The sequence below is a fragment of the Zootoca vivipara genome, chromosome 6 (assembly GCF_965207765.1).
Source record: "Zootoca vivipara chromosome 6, rZooViv2.hap1.1, whole genome shotgun sequence".
Classification (NCBI taxonomy): domain Eukaryota; kingdom Metazoa; phylum Chordata; class Lepidosauria; order Squamata; family Lacertidae; genus Zootoca; species Zootoca vivipara.
In genome coordinates this window covers 53,776,572-53,800,281 of record NC_142589.1, presented here as the reverse complement: position 1 = coordinate 53,800,281, position 23,710 = coordinate 53,776,572, and the positions used below count along the sequence as shown (strand labels likewise).

The 23,710-nt window shown below is 48.1% G+C and overlaps 1 protein-coding gene across 2 annotated transcripts in view; it reads right to left on the bottom strand.

The window, feature by feature from the left end:
- Positions 1 to 23,272, bottom strand: part of CSF3R (colony stimulating factor 3 receptor) — a 30,630-nt gene extending 7,358 nt beyond the window's left edge. Inside the window, exons 1-10 of one of the 2 annotated variants that reach the window (XM_035120696.3) lie at positions 22,858 to 23,272; positions 16,142 to 16,252; positions 12,548 to 12,847; positions 10,141 to 10,264; positions 9,205 to 9,395; positions 6,717 to 6,871; positions 3,932 to 4,103; positions 2,432 to 2,514; positions 1,509 to 1,722; positions 221 to 430 (exon numbers count right to left, since the gene is read on the bottom strand). In XM_035120696.3, the coding sequence (XP_034976587.3) occupies positions 221 to 430; positions 1,509 to 1,722; positions 2,432 to 2,514; positions 3,932 to 4,103; positions 6,717 to 6,871; positions 9,205 to 9,395; positions 10,141 to 10,264; positions 12,548 to 12,847; positions 16,142 to 16,226 (1,534 nt within the window). In that variant the 5' untranslated portion in view covers positions 16,227 to 16,252; positions 22,858 to 23,272. Of the gene's footprint in view, positions 1 to 220; positions 431 to 1,508; positions 1,723 to 2,431; positions 2,515 to 3,931; positions 4,104 to 6,716; positions 6,872 to 9,204; positions 9,396 to 10,140; positions 10,265 to 12,547; positions 12,851 to 16,141; positions 16,253 to 22,857 lie in introns of both variants that reach the window. The other variant, XM_035120695.3, reaches the window with a different exon arrangement.
- Positions 23,273 to 23,710: the final 438 nt, after the last annotated feature.

Here is a 23,710-nt window from a genome sequence, read left to right as displayed (position 1 = left end):
GGGAAGGTTGTCCGTGGATGTGAGAACGGCAGCCAGAACATCAGAAGGTGAGCTTGTCACTGGGCCTGAAGAACAATTTGGGATGATAGGTACCCATTTCACAGAAAAGAGTGCGGAGGGACTCTCAGCTCTCCTACCCCACTAATGGGCAGCCCACCTCTGTCTCCCAAGTGGCTCTTCCAATGGGTGAAAGGGCTACAGCCCTCTCTCTCCCTCTCACCTTGGATCAGAGCATGTGTGATGGTGCCACTCTGCACTTTGGTCCATGCCATGTTGTTGTGACCGTGATTGCCGTCAGATGAGTCTTCCACCGAGGTCATGCTGTGCCACTCGATGATGTAGCCCTTGGCTGGTGTCCCTGGGGGATCCCAGTGCACCCAGATGCTTGTCTCGTTGTGAGGGGAGGCCTGGAACTTGGGCACGGCTTGACCTATGGACAGTATCAGAAGATGCAGGGGAGATGGTTAGAATTATAGGCAAGAGAGTATAGGAAGGCAACATGGTGATGAGGGTGGGAATCATAGAATCAAAGTGATGCAAATGACCCCAAGGGTCATTAGTCCAACCTCCTGCAATGTCAGAATCACAGCTAAAGAACCCCTGACAGATGGCCATCCAACCTCTGCTTAAAAGCCTCCAGCAAAAGGAGACTCCCTTGGAAGGTGGTGGACTCCCCTTCGCTGGAAATTTTTTTAGCAGAGGTTGGAAGTCAGGGATTCTTCAGCTGTGATTCTTGAAATTGCAGGGGTTGGTCTAGATGATTATCAGATCCCATTCAACTTTACAATTCTATGATTCTAACTCTTGGGGTAGTTTATTCCACTTTCAAACGGCTCTCACGGTCAGAAAGGCGGCGGACTCTTGGAGGTTTTAAGCAGAGGTTGGATGACTATCTGCCGATTGTGACTCCTGCGTTGCAGAAGGTTAGACTAAAGGACCCTTTGGCTCCCTTCCAACTCAACAATTCTATGATTCTATAAGATCTCCACACAGTACATATATGTACTTGGAGATGGTAACTGACCTCTTTATCATTGTTGTTTCTTAGTCATGGAAGACCTATGCAAGACCTCAGTATAAGCTTTTTTTTAATTTTAAAAATCCAAAGCACAACCCCCTTTTGCCCATTTCTCCCATCCTGTACCTATCTTTGGATAGGTACAGAAATACCTGCGTGTTTTCCCCAAAGAGAAGGTAGCGAATGGAGAGAGAGAGAGGAGCAATTGAGGTGAGGGGCTTGTGCACCCGCCCTGATACCCTCGGTCAAGTTGCATCCACTAGTATGGATGGCAAGCAGTAGAACAGTGGTGAATATCCAGGATGGAAAAAAACCAGAAACCTGTGGCACACAGAAAAATCAATCCCCGAGACTTCTGGAGAGGGAAACCCAAAAATCCTGCAGCTGGCAGTGAATATGCTCATATTCTTGAGAAAGTGAATACATTGCAAGTGGTGTGTAAAAGTGACTCTTTGCAGGAGAGCTGTCACCAGATTGAGGAGGCCCCTACCTTTCTTCTCAGACAAGTAGATTTCAGTGGGCTGAGATGAGCCTCTGGCATTGTAGGCCATAAGATAAATCTTCTGGGTTCCAAGTGGAAGTGAGAAAGTGCAGCACATCTCAGAGGTGTTGCACAGTGGCGATGGCTCTCCACTGTGCCGCCGGGTGCTGAGGGTGGCCATGTAACCCAAGATTTCCCCATGGGCCTCATTGGGTTTCATTGGCTGCACAATAAGAACAGAAGAACATAAGAAGTGCCTGCTGGATCAGGCCCATGGCCCGTCTAGTCCAGAATCTTTTTCTCACAGTGGCCAGCCAGATGCCCCAATGGGAAACCCACAAGCAGGATTCAAACACAAGAGCCTTCTCCCCTCCTGTGGTTTCCAGTATTCAGAAGCATTGCTGCCTCCAACTATGGAGGCAGAGCAGAGTCATCATGGCTAATAGCCATTGACAGCCCTCTCCTCCATGAATTAGTCTAATCCTCTTTTAAAGCCATAAAATTTGGTGGCTATCACTGCATCCTGTAGCAGCGAGTTGCATGGTTTAACTATGTTTAGCTGTGTGACGAAGTCCTTTCATTTATCTGACCTGAATCTCCCAACATTTCTTGATAAAGGCAGCCTCTTGCTGCCCACTTTACAGTAAAGGGTTGCTTGCTTAATGAATGAATCAAAAGTGCACATTATATCCAACATGGGTGGGAGAAGAAGACCCTGGATTAGCCTCTTGCACCTTATGATGATGCCTCCTAAGATTGCAAGACACAAATCTCATGAGGGCTTCTTGCCTTGCACAAGCTGGTGCCCTCCAGATGTCTTGGAATGGTCAGGTTGGAGCTGATGTGAGTTGTAGTCCAAAACATCTGGAAGGCACCAGGTTGCGGGAAGTTGGTTGGCCTTGAGGTCTGCAATGTAGTCCCCCGTCCCTCACCTTCCACAACAGCTGCACTTCAGTTCTTGCCTCTGCCTCCCTGGCCTTCACTTTCCACCAGACATCAAGCTCTCCTGAAGGCGCTGGAAGAGAAAAAGAGGCTTTGGGTCCATCTGCACTGGAGTTTAATGTGAATTTGAAGTTGCTTGTGTCTCTGTTGTTTTTGTGGTGGTAGGGTTCACATCATATCCTCATTAAAGTGGCAGCCCACACTCCCACCACTGCTAAATTTGGATTTTCCCATCCATGGGAAGAAAATTCAGTATAGGCCCAGGCTGTCTGAAGGGCCATATTCTCTCATACAAACCTTCCCTGGGTTTTGAGATCTTTGGGGGAGACCTTTTTCTTAGTCCCAACACCATCATAGGCACACTTGGTGGGGATGTGGGGGAGGGGCTTCTTGGTGGCTGCTCCCATACTCTCAAACTCCTTCCCTAGAGACGCTAGACTGGCTCCTTCCTTGTAGTCCTTCTACTGGCAGTTGAATACCTTTTTATTCCAATAGGCCTTTGGGAACTGACTATTTTTCAATAGCTTTTAATACTGCTGTGCTATTTTATTATCTGTATTTTAACAGAGCTGGTTTTTTATATTGTATTAATTCTATTAGTTATTGTTATTATTAATAATAATATCCTGCCCTTTTGTCAGATCAGTACTCAAGGCACAAATTGAAACAACACAGATAAAATAAATACGGAAGTCTAAAACATATGGAAGATAATTGTTCGAAAGTAAACTCTTATATTTTGTATGTTTTTAGCCTTCCGTATTTTATCTGTGTTGTTTTAATTTGTGCCTTGAGTACTGATCTGAAAAAAATGGCAGGATATTATTATTATTAACAACAACAGCAGCAGCAACAAAAACAACAACAATAATAATACAAAATCGCAAGTTACCTGACTGTGGGTACACTGAACCGCCTTGTGTGGGTGGCTGGGTTTTTTTTTTTTACACGTGTGGTGTAAAGTGATCCTTTCCTGGGTGCTGCCTATCACGACACCCCTGACTTCCATTTTGTTTCTGTCAGCCCAAAGGAAAGAAGGTTGCCTGTTGTTTTTCAATGGTTGTTGCTGGAGGCACCTTGGCAGTCCTTTTATTTTTGAAAATGCTCTTGCACAGAACAGCTGTATGAAAGCGTGGGCAGATAAACTCTTTCCCTCCTCATCCTGCATGGTTTGAGGCTGGATCGGTTCTGAGGCTGCCTCCCAGCGACTCCTCCTGGCCATAGCTGTCAAGTTCTCCCTTTTTTTTAAGGGAAATTCCCTTATGCTGAATATGCTTCCTCACGAGGAAAGGGGAAACTTGACAGCTATGCTCCTGGCTCACACAAAACCCTTCAACAGCACAGGGAACGGAGGAACTGCTGGTTTCTTATCTGGATGAGCTTCCCAGTTGAGAGCTTAGGAGGGGCTCTGGACTAGCCCCCTGTCCTGCTTCCCCCTTGACAACAGGGCCACAGGATTTCGGAAGAAACTGCCCCTCCATTCCACCCACCTTTCTCATGTGTGGTGAAGTTCATCATTGGACTCCAGTCACTCCAGTAGCCGGCTCCACCAAATTTCTGGCAGCGCATCTGGAAGTGGTAGAGGGTCCCAAAGAGGAAGCCGCAGCGCCGCACACGCCATACTACCTGCCTTTCCCAGGTGGGGTTGGTGATATTGTGGACCTGGGGGTTAAAAAGCGAGAATGAGAATGAGCTGTGATTCCTGTATTGCAGGGGCTTGGACTGGGTGATACTCTGGGCCCCTTCCACCTCTACAATTCTACAAAGAATAACAGCCAATCGTCCAAGGCTGCTGTGCCATTGGCCCCTTGGGTGTAGGGGTGGAAGGATCTGCCAGGTTCACTTCTCTCCCTTTCTCATTTTCCCAATCTGAATGCAGCAGCTCTGCAGCAATCTGTGCCTAAAAGTAAAAAAACTTTTTGGAAATCCTTAAGTGTTAAGAGTGCAAATTTATCCTACTAAACGCACTTTCTGTCTGCAGTTTTGAGTAACGTACACACTTTGTAAGCACTTTCCCCTAAAATAAAGCATTTTTCTTTGTTGTTTTCACCAATATATTCTTTGTAATTAACACTTTCCCCTAATAAATGCATTTTAGTAAACAATGGTCGGTCGGAGAACTGCATCACAAAATCCGGATATGTGCAAATTTCAAAGTTCTCATATCATTTCAGAAAGTGCTAAATTAATAGATTTGGCTTTCAAAGTGAATGGAATAGAATTCCTCCTTTACCCCTGTGTTCAGAGCCCAGCCTTCACCAACTCTGTGCCCTCTCCCAGCCCAGCCATGCTGGCTGGGCTGATGAGAATTATAGTCCATAATGGCTCTATTGGCTTGGGCTGGTGATGGTTGCAGTCCAGAATGGCTGCCATGGCTAGTGTTGATGAGAGCTGTAGTTTGGAACATCTGGAGGGCATCTGATTGGCAAAGGCTGTCTCAGACATCACTGATTAAGGTATGGAAAGAGAGCACCAGCAAAGATGAGTGACTTGCACCCTTGATGCTTCAGTAGCAGGGGAACTGGACTACTGCAAGCCCCAAACCAGGCTGTGCTTGGCAGGATGACCAATCGTAGCTAATTGTGGGTGAGCTGACCTGGAGGAAAAATAGCTCAGTTGCACATTTGCTTATTTGAACAGCAGGGCTACCACTGGAGCAAAAGAAAAAGCAGCAATAGAAGCTGGCAGGGCCAACACGAAGCTGATGAGCCCCTGGCTTGCTGGTTGCCAGGGAACAGCCTGGGAAAGAAGTGTGAAGATAAGGGACCAGGTGCTGTGTGTGTGTTTTAGGGATGATGGATGTGACACAGGACAGGAGCAAAGGAGAACAGGTATTCTTCCATCTTGTCATTATTCTGGTCTCAAGCGTGTCAAGAAATACCTAAAATTATTAAATCATCTGTTCAGGTCTCCCCACAACTATCATTACTGAATATGTGGAGGGACAACATGAAAACCTGCTGCTCCAAGAACTTTTGACATGGATGCTATCGGCAGCTAGGATCCAAGCGCCCAGCAATGGAAAACCCTGAGAAATCTACATTCGTCTTTTTGGTATAAGAACTTATGGACTTCATATATTTGGGGTTATTTTTTGGGGGGGGAAGGGATGCACATAAGCTGCATGCTTCCAGGGGGCTGGAGGATTCAGAACACTTCTGTGTCACCTGGTGGGACTTTATTTCCTATGCTTCTTAGAAGCTCAGCATCTGCCATCCACGACAGCTTGGGAAATATGCCTTGATTTATATTGATGTGCCAGCATTTCTTCCTCTGATTATTTATGGTTTGTTTGCTTTGCATACAGTATGAATTAATACCCTGTTAGGTGGCGCTGTGGTTAAACCACTGAGCCTAGGGCTTGCTGATCAGAAGGTCGGCGGTTCGAATCCCTGTGACGGGGTGAGCTCCCGTTGCTTGGTCCCAGCTCCTGCCAACCTAGCAGTTCGAAAGCACGTCAAAATGCAAGTAGATAAATAGGAACCGCTACAGCGGGAAGGTAAACGGCGTTTCCATGTGCTGCTCTGGTTTGCCAGAAGCGGCTTTGTCATGCTGGCCACATGACCTGGAAGCTGTACGCCGGCTCCCTCGGCCAATAATGCGAGATGAGCGCGCAACCCCAGAGTCGGTCACGACTGGACCTAATGGTCAGGGGTCCCTTTACCTTTACCTTTATTGTGCTTTCGGGTTGGTAAATATAGGAATAAATGAGTAAATAAAACAGCCATCAAGGGGTTAACAGCAAAGCCAAGCACGTCCTGGGGGTTGGGGGTAAGCTTTCTCTTGCATCAAAAAGCTGCCCTTGAATGACAGCTAGGAAGCCCCTTCAGCCCTTGAATGAGAGCTAGGAACCCCCTTCAACAATGGAGCTGGGTGTGTGTGCAGCAGGGGGAGGCCTGCTTCGATCTCCAGGCTCCCTGTTTGGAAGAGATACTTGAAGTGTAGGTGGGTTCCCAGGAGGCAAGGCACAGCAATAACAGCAAGAACCTTTACTGAACTACATAACAGGGAAACAGGGGCAAAGCAACTGCTTATATACCGGTACATTCCTGAAAGCCTGGGCCACTCCCACTCCCAACATGATTGGCTGTCCAAACTTCCAAGCTGTGAATCATGACTCAGAGTTCAAGGGCCAATGGCAGAGGCCCAAATCCTGAAATGTTCTGTGATTGGACATCGTGTATCGAATCAGAACACAGGGGTTCAGAATCCTTAGTCCAGACTCAGACTCAAACTCAGGCAAACACAGACCACTGAATACATAACAGTACTCACCAGCTTCCACTCCTGGTCGCCGTCTGCCTGGTAGCTCAGGTCACATAACTGGTGCATGTGCTCGCTGTCTCTTCCTGCTTCCCACATGACAGATATGCAGTCAGTCTCCTCGGGGATGGACTGTATGGAATGGAGGGTTGGGGGGTCCAGCTTGGCTGAAACGAGAAGTGCAGGGCAAAAAGCTAAGGCAAGGGCAAAGTCTGATCTTGAAGGTCTGATCCAGCCAGGCTTTTCTTCTATGGCAAGCCTCAGCTAGCATTTGCATCTTTCACTTCCAAACTCCCCACCTCAGGCAGAAGCGCTGCAAAAAGATGCAAAGTCAGGGCGGACTCCGCTGCCTCTACCCAAGGGCGTAGCCAGGATCAAAACTAGGGGGGGGGCAAGCCATGATCATTCAGGGGCGGGGCCACAAAGTGGGAACGTGGGCGGGGCTACAGGGCCAGCTGGCCTGACGACATCGTGGTGGCGGCAGCGGCGGCAGCGGCCACCTTGTGCTTCTGGGGCTGGCAACGGCGGCGGCTACCCTGCTTGGCTGGAGAGGACGGGAGGGTCGGGCAGGCAAGAGGGGGTGACAGGGTGGGCGAGGGCAAGGCAAGGCACGGCCACAGTCACGACGGCTCCGAGGCATTGCTGCATATCAGCATAATATTTCAACCATGTTGTGGGTTCAAGCCCCACCTTAGGAAAAAATTCCTGCATTGCAGGGGGTTGGACTAGATGACCCTTGTGGTCCCTTCCGACTACAATTCTATGATTCTATTGATATATTGCCATAGCATATGCATCATTCTGCTTTCTTGAATTGTCCTACTCCTAGGCATAGCAGCCAACTCCTAGAGGCCTAGGTGCCTCCCCCCCCCAAATACTAGTAAATACCGTATGTGAAAGAGTCATCCCCCCATGTTGATGGGCTTTCTATGTGGGGCTTATCTGCCCCCCCATATTTTATTAAGAATGGAAGAGGGAGGGAAGGAAGGAAGAAATAGAGAGAGGGATAACTCATATTTGTGGGTGCCTCTGGGTGACGCTGTGATGCTGGAACTCTGCAGCAAGAGGACGGGAGGGTCGGGCAGGCGAGAGGGGGTGGCAGGGCGGGTGAGGGCGAGGGAAGGCACGGCCGCAGTCACGACAGCTCCGAGGCGTTGCTGCATATCAGCATAATATTTCAACCATGTTGTGGGTTCAAGCCCCACCTTGGGGGGAAAATCCTGCATTGCAGGGGGTTGGACTAGATGACCCTTGTGGTCCCTTCCGACTACAATTCCATGATTCTATTGATATATTACCATAGCATATGCATGATTCTGCTTTCTTGAATTGTCCTAGGCATAGCAGCCAACTCCTAGAGGCCTAGGTGCCTCCCCCCCCCAAAGAAATTACTGGTAAATACTGTATTTTAAAGAGTCCTCCCCCCCCATGTTGATGGGCTTTCTATGTGGGGCTTATCTGCCCCCCCCCGTATTTTATTGAGGATGGAAGAGGGAGGAAAGGAAGGAAGAAATAGAGAGAGGGATAACTCACATTTGTGGGTGCCTCTGGGTGACGCTGTGATGCTAGAACTCTGCAGCAAGAGGAAGATACAGACACCTGTACAGGAGCCTTGTAAGCAGCTTTCTCTCTGCTTGATTTACAGCAGGCACGTCCAACAGGTAGATTGTGATCTACCAGTAGATCACTGGATGTCTGTGGTAGATCACTGCTAGATCACTGGCACCCCTAAAAAAAGCTCACCCAAATTTTTCCTCCTCCCTAAAAAAAGCTGAACTATGACCTGAAGCCCTAAACAAAAATGGGCCTCCCTCCCTCCTAAAAGAAGCTCAACAAGTTTGACCTAAACCCCCCAAAACAGGGCTTCCCTTCCTTAAAAAAACTCAACAGCTTTGACCTGAACCCCCCAAAAGGGGGTAGATCACTCCCAGTTTTTAACTCTGTGAGTAGATCAGAGTCTCTTGGGAGGTGGCCACCCCTGATTTACAGTATACAGATGCAGGAGGAGGGGCAGACTGGAACACCAATGCTTTTTATAAACATCACTGTGTCTATCAAAGCTACAGCCCCCCCCTTCTTATTCACTTCCTTTTAGCCTTGCAGGGCCACCTTAAGTCACATTGAATCCTCTGCACCCTCATTAAATCGCCAATAGAACTGTTAATGCGATCCCTGAATGCCCATTAACAACTCCCACTGAATAACAATAGGGTGAATAGGGTGGACCTTGCCTGAAGGGATATTCTGCTCCATTGTCTTAACTGCTTAAGTACTGGTAGCCACTTTGCTTTATTTATTTGATGTGTTTTTGTTACAGCTGTGTTCCCGCCCCCAGCAAGTGGAGAGCTGCTCTTGCTAAAGCAAAGCCCTTTCCACTTCAGTTTTTGGAGGGGCAAAGTATTGGTTATGGTCTGTAAAATACAATAATTTTTTGTTTCTAGGGGGGGGCAGCTGCCCCCTCCTGCCCCCTGTCTACACCCATGCCTCTACCTCCACACACCTAATTTGATGGGGTCTGCACACAGTGGCTCAGAGTCCACTTCTCCCAGGGCGTTGTTCACCGACAGCCAGAAAATCATGGGTTGGTAGAGCTGGAGGTTCTCTCGGCCGATGGTGCAGGAGTTCTGCCCAGGCAGTGGGGTGCAGCTTGCGGGGACGGCCTCTGTGGGGACCTCACACACCCCCTCATTCCTGGAACACCAAGAGAGCAGTCAGTCAGTGGCTGCCAGAGGAGGAAGCACCTTTGACTTCTCTGTGGTCCCACCATGCACAGGGGTGGGTGAAATGGGGCACTGAGCTTCATAAATCGGTGCCTGAATGTGCTCGTGCTGGGTGACTCAGTTCAAGGATGTACAAAACTGCCAAATTTTACAGACCCTCTAAGTATCCCTATTTTCCAGGGATGTCCCTGATTTAGAGAAATGTTGGAGGGTATGGAGTTACCCGACCCCTGAGCTGTCTGAAGGCAATCCTGCGTAGGGGAGGGTTTTTTTTTTTTAAAAAAAAGTTTAATGTTCTATTATGTTTTTATATACAAAGTGTGACCGGAAAGTTCGGTGAATGGTCACAGAAATCAGACAGCGAGAAATATTCGAACATACAATTGGCATCGGAAACCCACAAAATGCTCACAAATGTGTACAGAGATGAAGCTGTAACTCGAAAGACAGTGGTTTAAGTGATTTTGTGAAGGGCGGCAAACCATCAAAGATGACCCTCGGTCTGGCAGACCATTGACGAGCAGAACGGCGGGCAAATGTTGACAGAGTTTGTGAGTTATTGATGCGGGATTGGTGTGTGTCCGTCTGAATGATGGTGGAAGAATTGCATATTCCATGTGAAATAGTTATTGAGGTAAGCCAGGGTCAGAATGTGGGAGACAATGTTCCCCCACTGCCCCCACTCCACACTCTTAATAAAAATTCTATTTTCTTACCGGGATCCCTTCAGGGCCACACTGACTGGGAGGAGGCTGTCTTGCTCAGTGTCCCACCGGCACGTGAGGTTATCCGTGGTGACATTCATAACGCAGGTGAGGTTTTGGGGTTGTGCTGGAGGATCTGAAGGGTGGGAAAGGGGGACGGAAGAAGAGAAGGGGATGAATTGCACCCCTGCATTCTGTGGGGCTGAACTGAGATCTGCACCTGCCACCCAATGACATTTGAATTCTGTGTTTGAGATTTGTCTCTGATATTTCACAGTGGGCATGCAATGGAATTTCAGACAAACAACACTTCTTTCCCCAGTAGCAGCACTTGAGATGGGGCAGTTTATAAAATTACATATTTGATACCTACCAAAAAGCATAGCAATAAACAGGTGTCAATCAATCTAAAGCACTGGAATGCAGATGGGGGAAAATAAAATGCAAAACCTGGCTGGTAAAAGATTAGAAATGTTCTCCATTTTTAAAATACTCATTCTAGCTCTATCAGAAAGCAATTGTCATCCAAGGCAGATCAGTTAGGGACCCTGGTAATTTCTCCCTTCACCTGAAGAATACAGCTTGGCTCATTTACTAAAGCCCTCTGGAACTATCTGCTCGGGACACACTGCAGTCTTGTTTGCAATGGTTTCCGCAGGAAGAATATGGTTGCTTGCCAGAGTTTTGACTAGAGAGACGGTAGAGTGGATCACATCACAGTAGATCCTTTGCCAACTTTACAGGCTACCAGTCAGGGTCAGTCCAAGATCTTTTGCTGCCCGAGGCAAAGGGGCCCAATCCACATGCTGAAGCTGACATGACAGGCAGCCAAGTCTTCCTTCAACACTAGCAATGGGACAATGCCTGCCACCCCACCTGTGGACAGCAGACTGTGGGGGCACATACCACTTTCACCTCTGATGCCTCACCCCACTGCCCACTCACCAGGGTTTGCCAACCTCACTCTGCCTCTTGGCAGGGCCGGGCTTGTTACCAATGGGTTTCTGGGTTCAATTAAAGGTGCTGGTTTTGACTTTTTAAATCTTAAATACTCTGGGACTAGAATAGCTCAAGAAATGTCCCTGCCTCCTGACAATAAACACTTAGTTCTACTTCAAAAGACCCACCATCAGAGAAGACACAGACCCTTTGGGGGGTTGCGCTGCTCCTGATCTAAGAGAGGTACTCCTGGCCCCCATTGCTTCTTTTTTATAATTTTTATTAAATTTTCTGTTTTACAATTTAAAGTACCAGTGCTCATTTTTACATCCTTAAGATATCAGTGACTTCCCTTCTTCTCTTTCCATGGTTCATTTTACATATAAATCCCTGCATATTTTACAAAAACTATACCATTCCGTATTCCATTATTACATCCATCAAAACTTAATTACACTGTTGAATTTATCTTAATGTTGCCAGCATTTTCAGATGTACACAGTTATTTCCCATATATTCAATAAACATTTTCTAATCTTCTTTAAACATATGTTCTTATAGTTCGCTTATTCTACATGTTAAGTCTGCAAGCTGCGCATATTCTGTCAACTTGAAGTTGCCATTCTTCTTTGGTTGGGACCTCGCTTGTTTTCCATTTTTGGGCTAACAGAACATGGGCCGCAGTAATGGCATACATAAATAATCTTTTTTGACACCTGGGAATTTCTGTCTGAATTATTCCCAACAGAAAGGACTTTTTTTGGGGGGGGGGGGAAAGTACTTTTACAATTCCCCCCCAATTCATTATGGATCATTTCCCAATACTCTTTTACCCTTTTACAAGCCCACCACATATGAAAGAACGTTCCCTCTACAGTGGTACCTCGCAGGACGAATGCCCTGCAAGACAATTTTTTCACAAGACGAATGTGTCTTGTGATCTGATGGTGACTCGCAAGATGAATTCGTTTTGCGAAAAATTCGTCTTGCGAATCGCGGTTTCCCATAGGAATGCATTGAGATTTAATTAATGCGTTCCTATGGGCAAAAAAAGAAATTTCAATGCATTCCTATGGAAAACCGTGATTCGCAAGATGAAATTTTCGCAAAACAAATTGACTCGTGGAACGAATTAAATTCGTCTTGCGAGGCACCACTGTACATCTTTGCATCTCCAACACATCTGATTCAGTCTTATACATCTTAGCAAGCCTACTTGGAGTTAAATACCACCTGTAAATCATTTTCAAGTAGTTCTCCTTTTAGTGCAGAGGTTTTACCCCAGTGGACTTTTCCGGGACTTCCTTGTTAACGAGGATTTCTTTTTGCTATTGCTTTTTGGAAGTTTTGCACCAATCATGATTTTACTGCTTTTATCATTGTCAATCACCTTGATTCTTTTGTTACAATGAATGCCCACGTATATCAAAGGTGCCTCCTGCCCCATGTCCCTTGCTTTGCAGCACCAGGGTTGACTTACATCCTGCATGAATATGGATGACCGTCATCATCTGTGGCTCCTGTTTCCTCTTTACGTAGCATCTCAAAGTGGTCACGGTCTCATTGATGGGCCCGATGGTGATGTTGGAGACTTCTACCCCATTGTGTAAACTGTACTGGGTCCCTGTCAGGAACTCTTCATCCAGTTTCCACATCATCTGAATTTCTTCATCGTCTTGGATGAGGCAGGAGCGTCTCCAGATGGTGCAAGAAGCTCTTGCTGTGGCTCCCAAGAGAACCACTGGGGAGTCTGTGGTGATGCTGCTGCAGGCCAAGGATCCTGCTGGGCAAGGAGAGAATGGCTTATTGATTTATTATTGATTTATCCAATCTGTACCCCACCTTTCCTCCAAGGTATCTCAAGGCAGCTTATGTAGTTCTCCTCCTCCCTGGTTTATCCTCACAACAACCCCGTGAGGTAGGTTAGGCTGAGAGAGGCAGTGACTGGCCCAAGGTCACCAGGAAAGGTTCATGGCTCAATGAGGACTGGAAACCTGGTCTCCTAGGTCCTAGTCTGATATTCTAACCCAGGCGTCCCCAAACTTTGGCCCTCCAGATGTTTTGGACTATTCCCATCATCCCCGACCACTGGTCCTGTTAGCTAGGGATCATGGGAGTTGTAGGCCAAAACATCTGGAGGGCTGCAGTTTCGGGATGCCTGTTCTAATCACTACACAACACTGGCTTGGGAGAGCAACATGGCTCTCATCAAACCCAGGGGGAGGAGGCCTCACAAATTCCACCTGTTGCTGCAGCTGTGGGAAAACACACTAATACAGCTGTTCATGGTTGGTGGCACATGCAATTGTGAATATTTTGATATGGCTGTTTATTCTGTACTGTTAAGTATTATGATGAATTGTATTTAAGTACCCGTTTTTAATCTTTTGTACTGTATGGAAACGACTCCCTTGGAAAGTGGTGGACTCTCTTGCCTTGAAAGTTTTGAATGGGAGGTTGGATAGTGTTGTGTATTGAGTCAAAGGATTTTATATCTGTATTACTATTGTATGTACAGTGGTACCTCTACTTACTAATAACTCTACTTATGAATGTTTCTACTTACGAATGGAGCTCCGTCCGCCATCTTGGATGTGGTTTAGATAGGATTTTTTTTCTACTTACGAATTTTTAGATAGGGTTGCTTCGACTTACGATTTTTCTCTCTCAATGCATTCCTATGGGATTCAACTTACAAATTTTTCGACTTACGAATGTGCGTTCAGAACGCATTAAATTCGTAGGTAGAGGTACCACTGTATTTGCATTAGGGTAAAGTAACTGCCTTTTGGTTCCAGAAGGTACAGCTACTATTGGTTCATTTAAGCTGCTGTATTTGGATCCTCTGTCTTATTGGTTTCCTCCAAAAGGCAGCACTGTGATTGCCTGATATTGTTCCCTCCAAAATGTATCCCTTTCTACCTAGTCCCCCGTCCCTATAAATGTAGCTTTCCTCTCCTCAGAGCTCAGTCTTGTTTGCTTTAATAAAGAAGTGTTACTAGAGAACTGTCTCCAGCATATTATGTCAAGATAGCTGAAATCACGAACCACACGTCACAACAGATAATTTACGTGTGATTCCTGCATTACAGCGGGTTGGACTTGGGGGTCCCTTCCAACTCTACAATTTTATAATTCTGTGCTTATGCAGTATATTGTTTATTATATCGCTGTGTAGTCAAGCAGGCTGTGGCCTTTAAAAAAAAGTTAAACAATTTTTTTCGTACTTTGTTGCAGGGGCGTACCCAGGATCAAAACTAGGGCGGGGGCAAGCCATGGTCGTTCAGGGGTGGGGCCAAGGCACGGGAGGGGCCACAAAGTGGGAATGTGGGCGGGGCTACAGGGCCAACGGGCCCGATGACTCGGCGGCGGCTGCAGCCGCTAAATGAACCCCCTAAACGCTCTCACACGAAATTCCCCTGCTCTGAAGCAGGGCCGTCTCTAGGCCTGGGTCCGGTGGCGTGGGGCGCCAGGCCACCAGGGGCGCTGCTGCGCCCGCTGAGAGGCGCGGCGGAGGCCGCCCCAGACGCGCCTCTCAGCTGTTCAGCGGCTTCAGGCTGCTTTCCGGAGGCGGCGGGCCTGGGGCGTCGCAACAGGGGGCGGGCAGCACCCCCTGGCCCAGGGCCAGCCCTTCGGCCAGGCTGGGTTGCGCAGGGCTCCGGCCCTCCAGGCGGCAGCCGCGCAGTGAGCTGTGCCCGCTGCACCGGGAAACGGGGCAGGGTGGGGGCGCCAGAGGGCTCTGTCACACCACGGTGCCAGGGCGCCAGGTATGCTTAAGACGGTCCTGCTCTGAAAACACCACTCCCATCCATTTACGGCTAGCCACCCCCCCTGAAAAACCCCTTTGGGTCCCGCTTTCCCTCCTCCAGGTCCCCCCGAAGCCTTGCCAGTTCCCACCCTATATATCTGGGATGGGGAAGGAGCTCAGAGGTCTGCTAGTCCTGGGGGGCCATCCCTCCATGGCCTGGGAGGATACTGGGGACCCCCCTCGCCAAGCTGAGATCCTCAAAGAAGAAGAAGAAGCTGCCACCGCCGCTTCCTCATCGCAAAGGAGCAAAAGATGGGAAAGGTGGGGTGGCGCAGCGCAGGCGAGCGAGCCCCCCCCAGCTGCGAGCATACGGCGGTGGCAGCGGCTCCCCTGCCCTCAACGTCCCTCTCTCGGCAGGGTCAGCAAGGGAGTGCGGCTGGGGGGCGCATTGCAAAGAAGGAAACAGCAGCCAATGCCCGGAGAGGGCAATGCACGCAGGGGGAGCGGAGAGCTGTGCCGCCCCCCAAGGCAGCTCCTTTCCTATTGCCGGGGGTGGGGGGCGGCGAGGAAGGGTCACTGCCGCTGGACTACTCCTGCCGCCGACAATCCGGCGCAAACGCCCCCATGCAGCTTCCTTGCAGCAGCCACGACCACCGCCTTTGGGCGCCGCCCCCCACTCCTCCTCTGCGGGCTTCTGCCTGCCGAGGCTGAACTGGCTCCTGTCGGTGCACTTCCTCTCCCGGCCCAGGAGGAGTCTCAGTAGCAACTCCTAACTTGGGGGGGGGGTAGGGTGGTGCAGAGGGGAAGGGGGTGATTCCCAGCCCGCGACGCCGACGCTCGCAGTGCAGCCTACCGGGAGGCAGAGCGCAGCAGCGGCTACAACCAATGCAGGGAGCCGTGTCTCCTTCGCTTGCCAGCCCAGCAGAACTCTTAGGCAGGAGAGGTTGCCGCCCGGCAGGGCTTTCCATTGGGAGGTGCGAAGGCTTTAGTGGGCAGGAATTGGTGCAAATGTAGGCAGGGCGGGCTGAGAGGAGGAGCCGCTGCCGAGGAGCCGCGGCATCAGCAGCGTTTCCTCTCCCCCTCCCCTCCCGTGTCAACAAGCGGGGCGCCTGCGCAGGGTATTTGCTTCCCTAGTCGGGCCCGTGGTTTGGCCTTCTAGGGGGGGCAGCTGCACCCCCCTGCCCCATGCTGGGTACACCCATGCTTTGTTGTAAGAAAAATTATACGATTCTATTAAATGGGGGAAAAAAGTAACCCGCTGCACATCACCTGTCGTTCGATTATGCCCCAAATTGGCCCCATCTAGACAGCAGAATGGCAACCTACCTCCTGGGAGCAGAAGGAAGCAGGCAGAGCATCCCAGAAACAGCATCATTTCCCCCCTGGGCCAGGGCTTCTTTGGGCTTGCCATGGTGTTGCTCAGGGTTCTGGCATCACCTGGAATCCAGAGAGAAACACATTCAGGCACTTAGAACTTCGAAATCCCTTCGTGACACTATGGCGGGGGAGGGGGGTGTTTTCACCTCATGCGACTGGCAATAAATGCTGCCAGTCCTAAACCTAGGTGGGATTTACATTGGAGGGGGGGGACACCTAATAAGAAGGTGTGCAGTTAGAATTTCACCACCTCTTGTATTGCACAAAAAGGATTATCGTGAGGCATTAGTACCAGCTAGGCAATGTTCTGGGCTGCTCTGCGCCCTCTGCGTTTGGTTTCCAGGCATGCCAAAAATATCCATGACCTGGCTTTAGAAGTTAGAAGTTCTGTGTCCCATCTTTGGGACACAGGTAGAACAGAAGATGCAGAGGCTGTGATGAGACAATGCAGTTGCAAAGTTTTGTTAATCCTTAAGATTGACATAAGCAGTGGGACATTTTCCCAACCGCGTTAGAAAAGTAGTTGTTTCTGTGTGCTAGCAATTCTCATGATCAATGGTTTACAATTAAAGAGAGCCAGATATAGCCAAACAGGTTTTTGTGCATGTGGCGTTAGGAAAATGTATTGAAAAGTGCTGGATGAACAAATTAATAACAAGAAGGCACATGAACACCCCACAAGCAAATCAATATAGATGCAGTTCTCCAGCCAATGTGTATAAAAATACGTATTTTAGGAGAAACTTTGAATTTTTCACTTATCCAGATTTTGTGAAGCAGTTCTTCAACTGGCCAATGTTTACCCAAATGCATTTATTAGGGGAAAGTGTGCATAAAAATGCATGCATTAGTGAAAACAGCATAAGCTTGCAATATTTTAGGAGAAAGTGCTTGCAAATGTGTAAATTAGTCAAGACTACATACAAAAATGTGCATATCAGGATAAATTTGCACTAAAATGCTGACAGAGGGTTGTAACCAATGTCAGTTCTACTCTGAGTAAGGCGTTTGAAATTAATGAACGTGATAAATGTGAGTGCATTGATTTCAGTGGGTCTCCTCTGAGTAGGACTCAGGGCTTATCCACACTTTCTTTTGTCCCTCTTTTTTTTTTTTTTAAAAAAAACCAACAACAGCAACAACATATGGTAAAATCAGAATGGACCATGAGGATCATCTAGTCCAATGCAGGAATCTTCTTTCCAGAATCGTCAGAAGGTCAATCAGACAATAAAAACCTCTTACTATTTGTAGATTGGGGTGGCATGTAACAACATGGATTGCAGCTAACGTCATGTTAATGTATTTTTAAATTTTAATGTATTTTGAATCTTTTGTTGGAAGCCGCCCAGAGTGGCTGGGGGAACCCAGTCAGATGGGCGGGGTATAGATAAATAAAAAAATAAAATAAAATAAAATAAAACAAAATAATAATAATAATAATAATAATAATAATAATAATAATAATAATAATAATTTGTACACAGCCTTATTTGGGATGCTATCCAATTAATCTCTGCTAGAGCTGCCCCCGGATAGCTGTACTATATAACAAGCAGGATACAGTTTGAGCAACAGAAACTGTTAATATTGATTCTAATGAATGGTGGTCTGAAGTATAATAAAGTGTCTTTCTAGGCCCGCAATGAGCAGGCAGGTGAATTTTTAACCCCCTCAAAAGAAATGTGCCACAGAGTTTTTGCAAAGATAAAGCCAAAGTACTTAAGTGAGCAACACTGTTCAATTACAGTATACAACCACATATGTTGTGAATGCCTTTTGATGCACACCACCAATTTAGTCAATATAACGAGCAAATTAACCTCCCAGATTGCAATAAGTTCCAGATTTGGAAAATAATAATCTCATACCTACTTGGGGGAGTGAAACAAGAGCCACACCATCTGCAGAAATCGAGCTGCGTGTGCGGAAAGGGAGAAGAGAGCTCCTGAACGATGTCATTTATGTAGAGATTAAGTAAGAGTGGGGCTAAAATGCAGCTGTGTTTTACACCACCCTTGATATCAATACTGAATCGGAAAGGCAGTTTGCAAGTCCGGTTCAGATGTCAGCATCAGCACCAGAGCAGAGGTGTTGTGTAAGAAAGGACAGGTGTTGATTCGCTGTTGATCAAGTGAATCAAAGGCAGGTGTTACATAACCAATGCAACACACACACACCTTCTTGGTGGGCAGCTAATGTTCTCCACTAACCTTTCTGCTTTCTTTGGGGGATTGCCTCTATTTTACATTCCCATCTGCACCACACATTTTAATCACCTTTATACCACTTTAACAGTCATGGCTTACTCTAAATCAGTGTTTTTCAACCTTTTTTGGGCAAAGGCACACTTGTTTCATGAAAAAAATCACGAGGCACACCACCATTAGAAAATGTTAAAAAATTTAACTCTGTGCCTATATTATTGACGTTATTAGCTGCTTGAGGTTATTATTGAGGTTATTATTGAGGTTTTAGCTGCTTGTCCACACACTGGAATCCCCAAATAGCTGCAGCTTCCTAGCATGTGCCCGCAACAGTAGTATTTCCATTTATAATAAGGTCAGGGGACTTCAACTCAAACCCAAAACGGGAGGGGCTTCCCTAGGTGTAAAGTGACCCTCAACAGCATCAAGTTTTCCCTTTTCTCGCGAGGAAGCCTATTCAGCATAAGGGAAAATCCCTTTAAAAAGGGATAACTTGGCAGCTATGACCGGAGGGGGGGGGTTGCAATATACATTTCTGATACCTTTAATATTTTGAAGAATTTTGTCTGCTTATGAAAACTGAAATTAGCAATTGGGGGTGGCTGGGACTGGGTGCAAGTAATTATCTTTGCCTGGGGCACAAGATAGCCTGGCACTGGGGCACTACACCCATACACAAAGCTGGATGCATGTGCGCCATGGCTGGCAGCATCTTCCTGCCTCATAAACATAAACGATCCGAGATCACTCGTGAACTCCCCCACCCCACAACTCCATGGCCTCCTTCCCCGCCTGTCACTTTCGCACGACGTCGGGGCTGTAAGGCGACAAGGTCAGGCAAGAGCAGCAGACGTGCCTAGCTGCGCCCAGAGACCCGCCCATCGCTCGGGCGGCGGATGGGCACTGTTTCTCGCCACCAGGGGCCCGCGCTCGCTCCTCGAGGTGCCCTCGATGACCCTGCGCACTGGGAGGTTCGGAGGGACCTTCCCGTCGGAGGTCACGCAGGGCCTTCCCGCTCCACGCTGGCCCATTAGGCAGCCCTGCCCGCAAAGCCAGCGCCCGCCGCCCAGAAGCGCCCTCCCGGGCTCCGCGGGGATGCAGCGGGTGGGGTGGGCACCTGAGGGGGCGGGGAGGAGCCGGCCAACCGCCCGCTTCACGTGGCCCCGGGGCAGCAGGAGGTGCTACCGAGAGAGCCTCGCTCTGCAGAGCAGCCCGCGGCTGAGCGGAGTCACCCGGGAGCCGGTCCCTCTGCTGTTCGCTTCCTCTCCAGCTTCACTTGGCACCCGGGAAAAAGAGTGCCTGCTTTCCCCGCAGAAGCGCTTCCCCCTGCTGGCGCCTGCCAGGCTCCTCTGGGAAGGAACCACACGCGCTCAGCCAGCCAGCCAGCCAGGGATCCTGCAGGCGCGACGCGGTGGCTCGCCGCCCCACCGCCGTCTTTTCCCCACGGCACACCAGGCAACATCTCGCGGCACACTAGTGTGCCGCGGAACAGTGGTTGAAAAACACTGCTCTAAATAATCCTGGGAAATGTCATTTATTAAGGGTGCTGAGAGTTGTTAGGGGACCCATTACAGAGGTACAATTCCCAGCCCCATTAAATACTTCTGCTCTCAGGTTTCTTTGCGGGTGGGGAAAGTCATGATTGTTAAAGTAGTATAAGAGGGCTATAAATGTATGTAGGGTTGCCAGACTCAATAGAGGACAGGACTTCTGTGCTTTTAATTGCCTTGCTCTCTTTTGAGTCTGGAAACCTTAAAGAGAAACCAGCAGACCCTTTGCTAGGAAACTAAACAAAGGGTCTGCTGGTTTCTTTTTAAGGTTTCCAGACGCAAAAGAGAGCAGGGCAATTAAAGGCACAGAAGTCCTGCCCTCTATTGAGTCTGGCAACCCTAAATGTATGGCATGGATGTAACCTTTGTCTCTCAATCCCAGGTGTGGGAGGGTTGTGTCCGGTTAGCAAGGGAAAATCATTCTTCACATTCTCAGAGGAATTTCCTGTTGCTGCTGCAGAGCTAAGCCTGGGATGGAAAGCAGGGTACTAATGCCTTTGTTTAAGCAGGCCTTGTAGATTTGCAACCCCCCCCCCCGTCTGTCAAAGAGAAGGGCTTCTGGCCTAGGCTTCTTCTTGACCTGCTAGTTTACTATATGCAGAATTTTGTGTGGGTAGCATTTAATTGTGTGGGTCCCCAATGACGTTTCTGGGGCAGTGAGGGAGGCCAGACACATGCTCACCTTTTTGGTGAGAACTAAGAAAAAAAAGGCTAGACGAAAACAGTGAGATGAATCACTGATATCGGGATAGTTCTGAAGGCCACCCCTGGTGATCTGACAGGCAAATTAGGGATTGTCATGCTATGCCTCAAGTCTACAAGTCTCTGCTCCATTTATCTTTTTTACATTAGTTATAGCAGAAAAACAACAACTGCTCTGAGCTCCTCACTTCTTTGTGTGGAGAAAATTCCAGGCACTGTGCTGCTGGATTTTATTAGCTGTAGATGAGAGAGAGAATCAGGTGCTTTGCACAATTTAGTTTATTTGCAGAGATGTAGTTTGAACATTTTGGGAGAAAACCAAGAACACTTCTACAGCAACCCCACCAATCCTGCGTCACATTCTGAGCCTGCTATTGTCAGATCCCCGACACCTGTATCTGTTGACGCTTGTAGCAAAACCAAATTGTGCTGTCATAGAACTGAAAGCTAAGCCTCATAGTATTACAGAAGAAGAATCTAAAGTGCCCCAAGCTCAGCTGCTGTGATGGGTCCATCAGAATGAATAGCTTGTTCTTCCAGGAATAGGTGCATGTCTGAATGCCAAGGACAGGGCACAGGGTTGTGGCAACTTCACAGGCATAAGGCTAGCTCACAGATAGGGGAAGCTAATAGAAATTTGAGCTGTGACTTGGTGCGTGGGTTAGGGCCCCATACTTAGTAGTCCTCCTGTGGGCCAGAGGACCCCACCGGTAGGCTAGGATCACCACTCTTAAATAACAACTCTTGCATACTTCAAAAGAGGCAAAACCCACAGCCCACCACTCATTCTTTAATGCCAGGCCTGATTGGCCTAATTGCTTGGGTACCCCACAGCCATGACAAGTGGCTGGTTTCTGGAATGGGGGCTGATGTTGTGAGCAGTCATTGGCTCCCTTCACAGGTGGGTGGCATCTACAGAGGGCCAAGTCAGTCAGTTTCGGTTCATCTCACTGTCTTGTTTTCCCAGTCTTAAGTTAAGTTCTCTAAATTTTCCACGCATCAGGTTTTTTAAATAAAAAATGTCCTCGTGAAAATACGCCAGCACTTTAGTGTGAATTTCTCCTAATGTGCACATTTTTGCACATGGTTTCCCCCAATCTACACATTTTTGCAAAAAAATTCCCTTATTATAGCATGCATTTCTGTCTGTTATTTTCACTGATATATACATTTCAATGTATTTTATCCCAGAATATGCATTTTTGCACACATTACTTGGCTGGAGAATGACATTCCAAGATTTGGAGAAGTGCCCATTTCAAAGGACAGCTGGGCTTCATTTTATAAAGGGTGAATTAGGGAGGTTCGCCTTTTAAGTGAGAACTGAATCAAATTCCTCCCTCGTCCCATTGGCAAAATCCCTCACTGGTGGGAATAAGTGATCTGTCCGGGGCATGCCTGCTGCTTTCCTGCCATTTTTGTCTTTCCTAGTTGTGTGTTTTCCTCTTCTTCTGCTCCTGAGCAAGCGCTAGATACAACACTGGCCTCTCTCTGTTCCCAACATAATGCAAGCGTAGGATTTAACAGCAATCAAACTCCCGTTTGGGGGCAAAGGAGGTACACTCCAACATTTGGTTGGAGGTCCCACTTTTGTTCCCTATTAGCTATGGAGACTATATGGAACCTCCATGTGCTGGGTCACTCTGCCTTAATGCCAGACAATGGGGACAAAGGCGGAAATGGGCATCCCCTCAAGCCCTACTTGTGAGTGCTGAGAGATCTGGACTAGACAGTTCTGTGGCTGACCTAGCAAGACAATTCTTCTGATCTCCACCCTGCAACTTCATTCTGGAGACATTTCCATCACGAGCAGAGCTGCCCTATGTCCCACATGTCTGGAGCAGAGTTTCAACTATCTCCTGGTACGATGTTTAGCTCTACATGTCAGCATTACCCAGCACCAAAATGCCAGCTGGCCACCCTTCTTTGGCTGGGCATTCCCACAACAGAGTGAGTGGGAACCCTTCCCAGGCTGGCACACACAACTACCGGTACCACCTAACAGAGGAAGAAGGCGTAATAATGCCCCGTGAGCCCCAGTATGTATTGAGGATGACATTCTCTAACACAGCAGACCCTGGACAGGGCAAAACACAGTCATAATCTGGTGACACAACTGAGCACACGACCCCATGCATTGCGGCAAGCAATTAAAATAATAATAATAATAATAATAATAAAAATATCTGGGATCCTCAGAACTTACCTCTGCTTATTTTCCATTGACTCTCTGCTCATTCTGGGAAATGGCGACGCTGGAGATTAGAGTGGCATCACCTGCCAATGTGCTGCCTCCCCTCAATAAGTTCACAAAGAGAGTGTGGGGGAAACACACAAATTTCTGCTTCCCAGCACAAGGACTGCCGTTACTCTGCTTTTCTCTCCCGCCCTCTCAGCAAGGTAATTGCAAAATGCTTCTCCAAAGGCGTTAATCTGCCCAACAGTGTCTCTCAGGAAGGAAGGAACTGTGTGGCTGGCACACTCACGCACACATGCCACGCAGGGCTGGGAGAGGCAGCCTCTGCCTCAACTTCCCCAACCTCCACAGCTTTATAGGGGCTTTGCAATGTGCAAGCGGTGTGGCAATCTCCATCACCTTTGCTAACAGGCAGAGGCTGCTCAGAAACTGTCAGAGCAGAGACAGCCGCATGGGCGATCTTCCGGGGTGGGGGTGGGGTGGGCAGAAAGGTGTGACTGGGCCTAACTGTGCAGCCCAGCAAGACCTATTAGGATTTAGACAAGTGGTCCCCAAACTTTTTTGGGCCACCGCCCTCTTGGTTCCATAAACTCATCCCCAGTGCCCCTTACCATACACTATTAAAAACATAATTCGTAATAGTTTGCATGACCCACAAAGGAAGATAACAGCACAATAAAATTCAAAGCAGTCACAATTAATTGCATGTTTATTGAAAATCCAATTAAAACCATTTTGTTTAATTCAGTCAACAGATCCAGTGATAGTCTGATAGTTATTTACATCTCCGGGAGCCCCCTGCCACCCTTTTGGCTCTTAGTGTCCCACCCAGATAATCCCACAGCCCCCAAGGGTGAGGTGC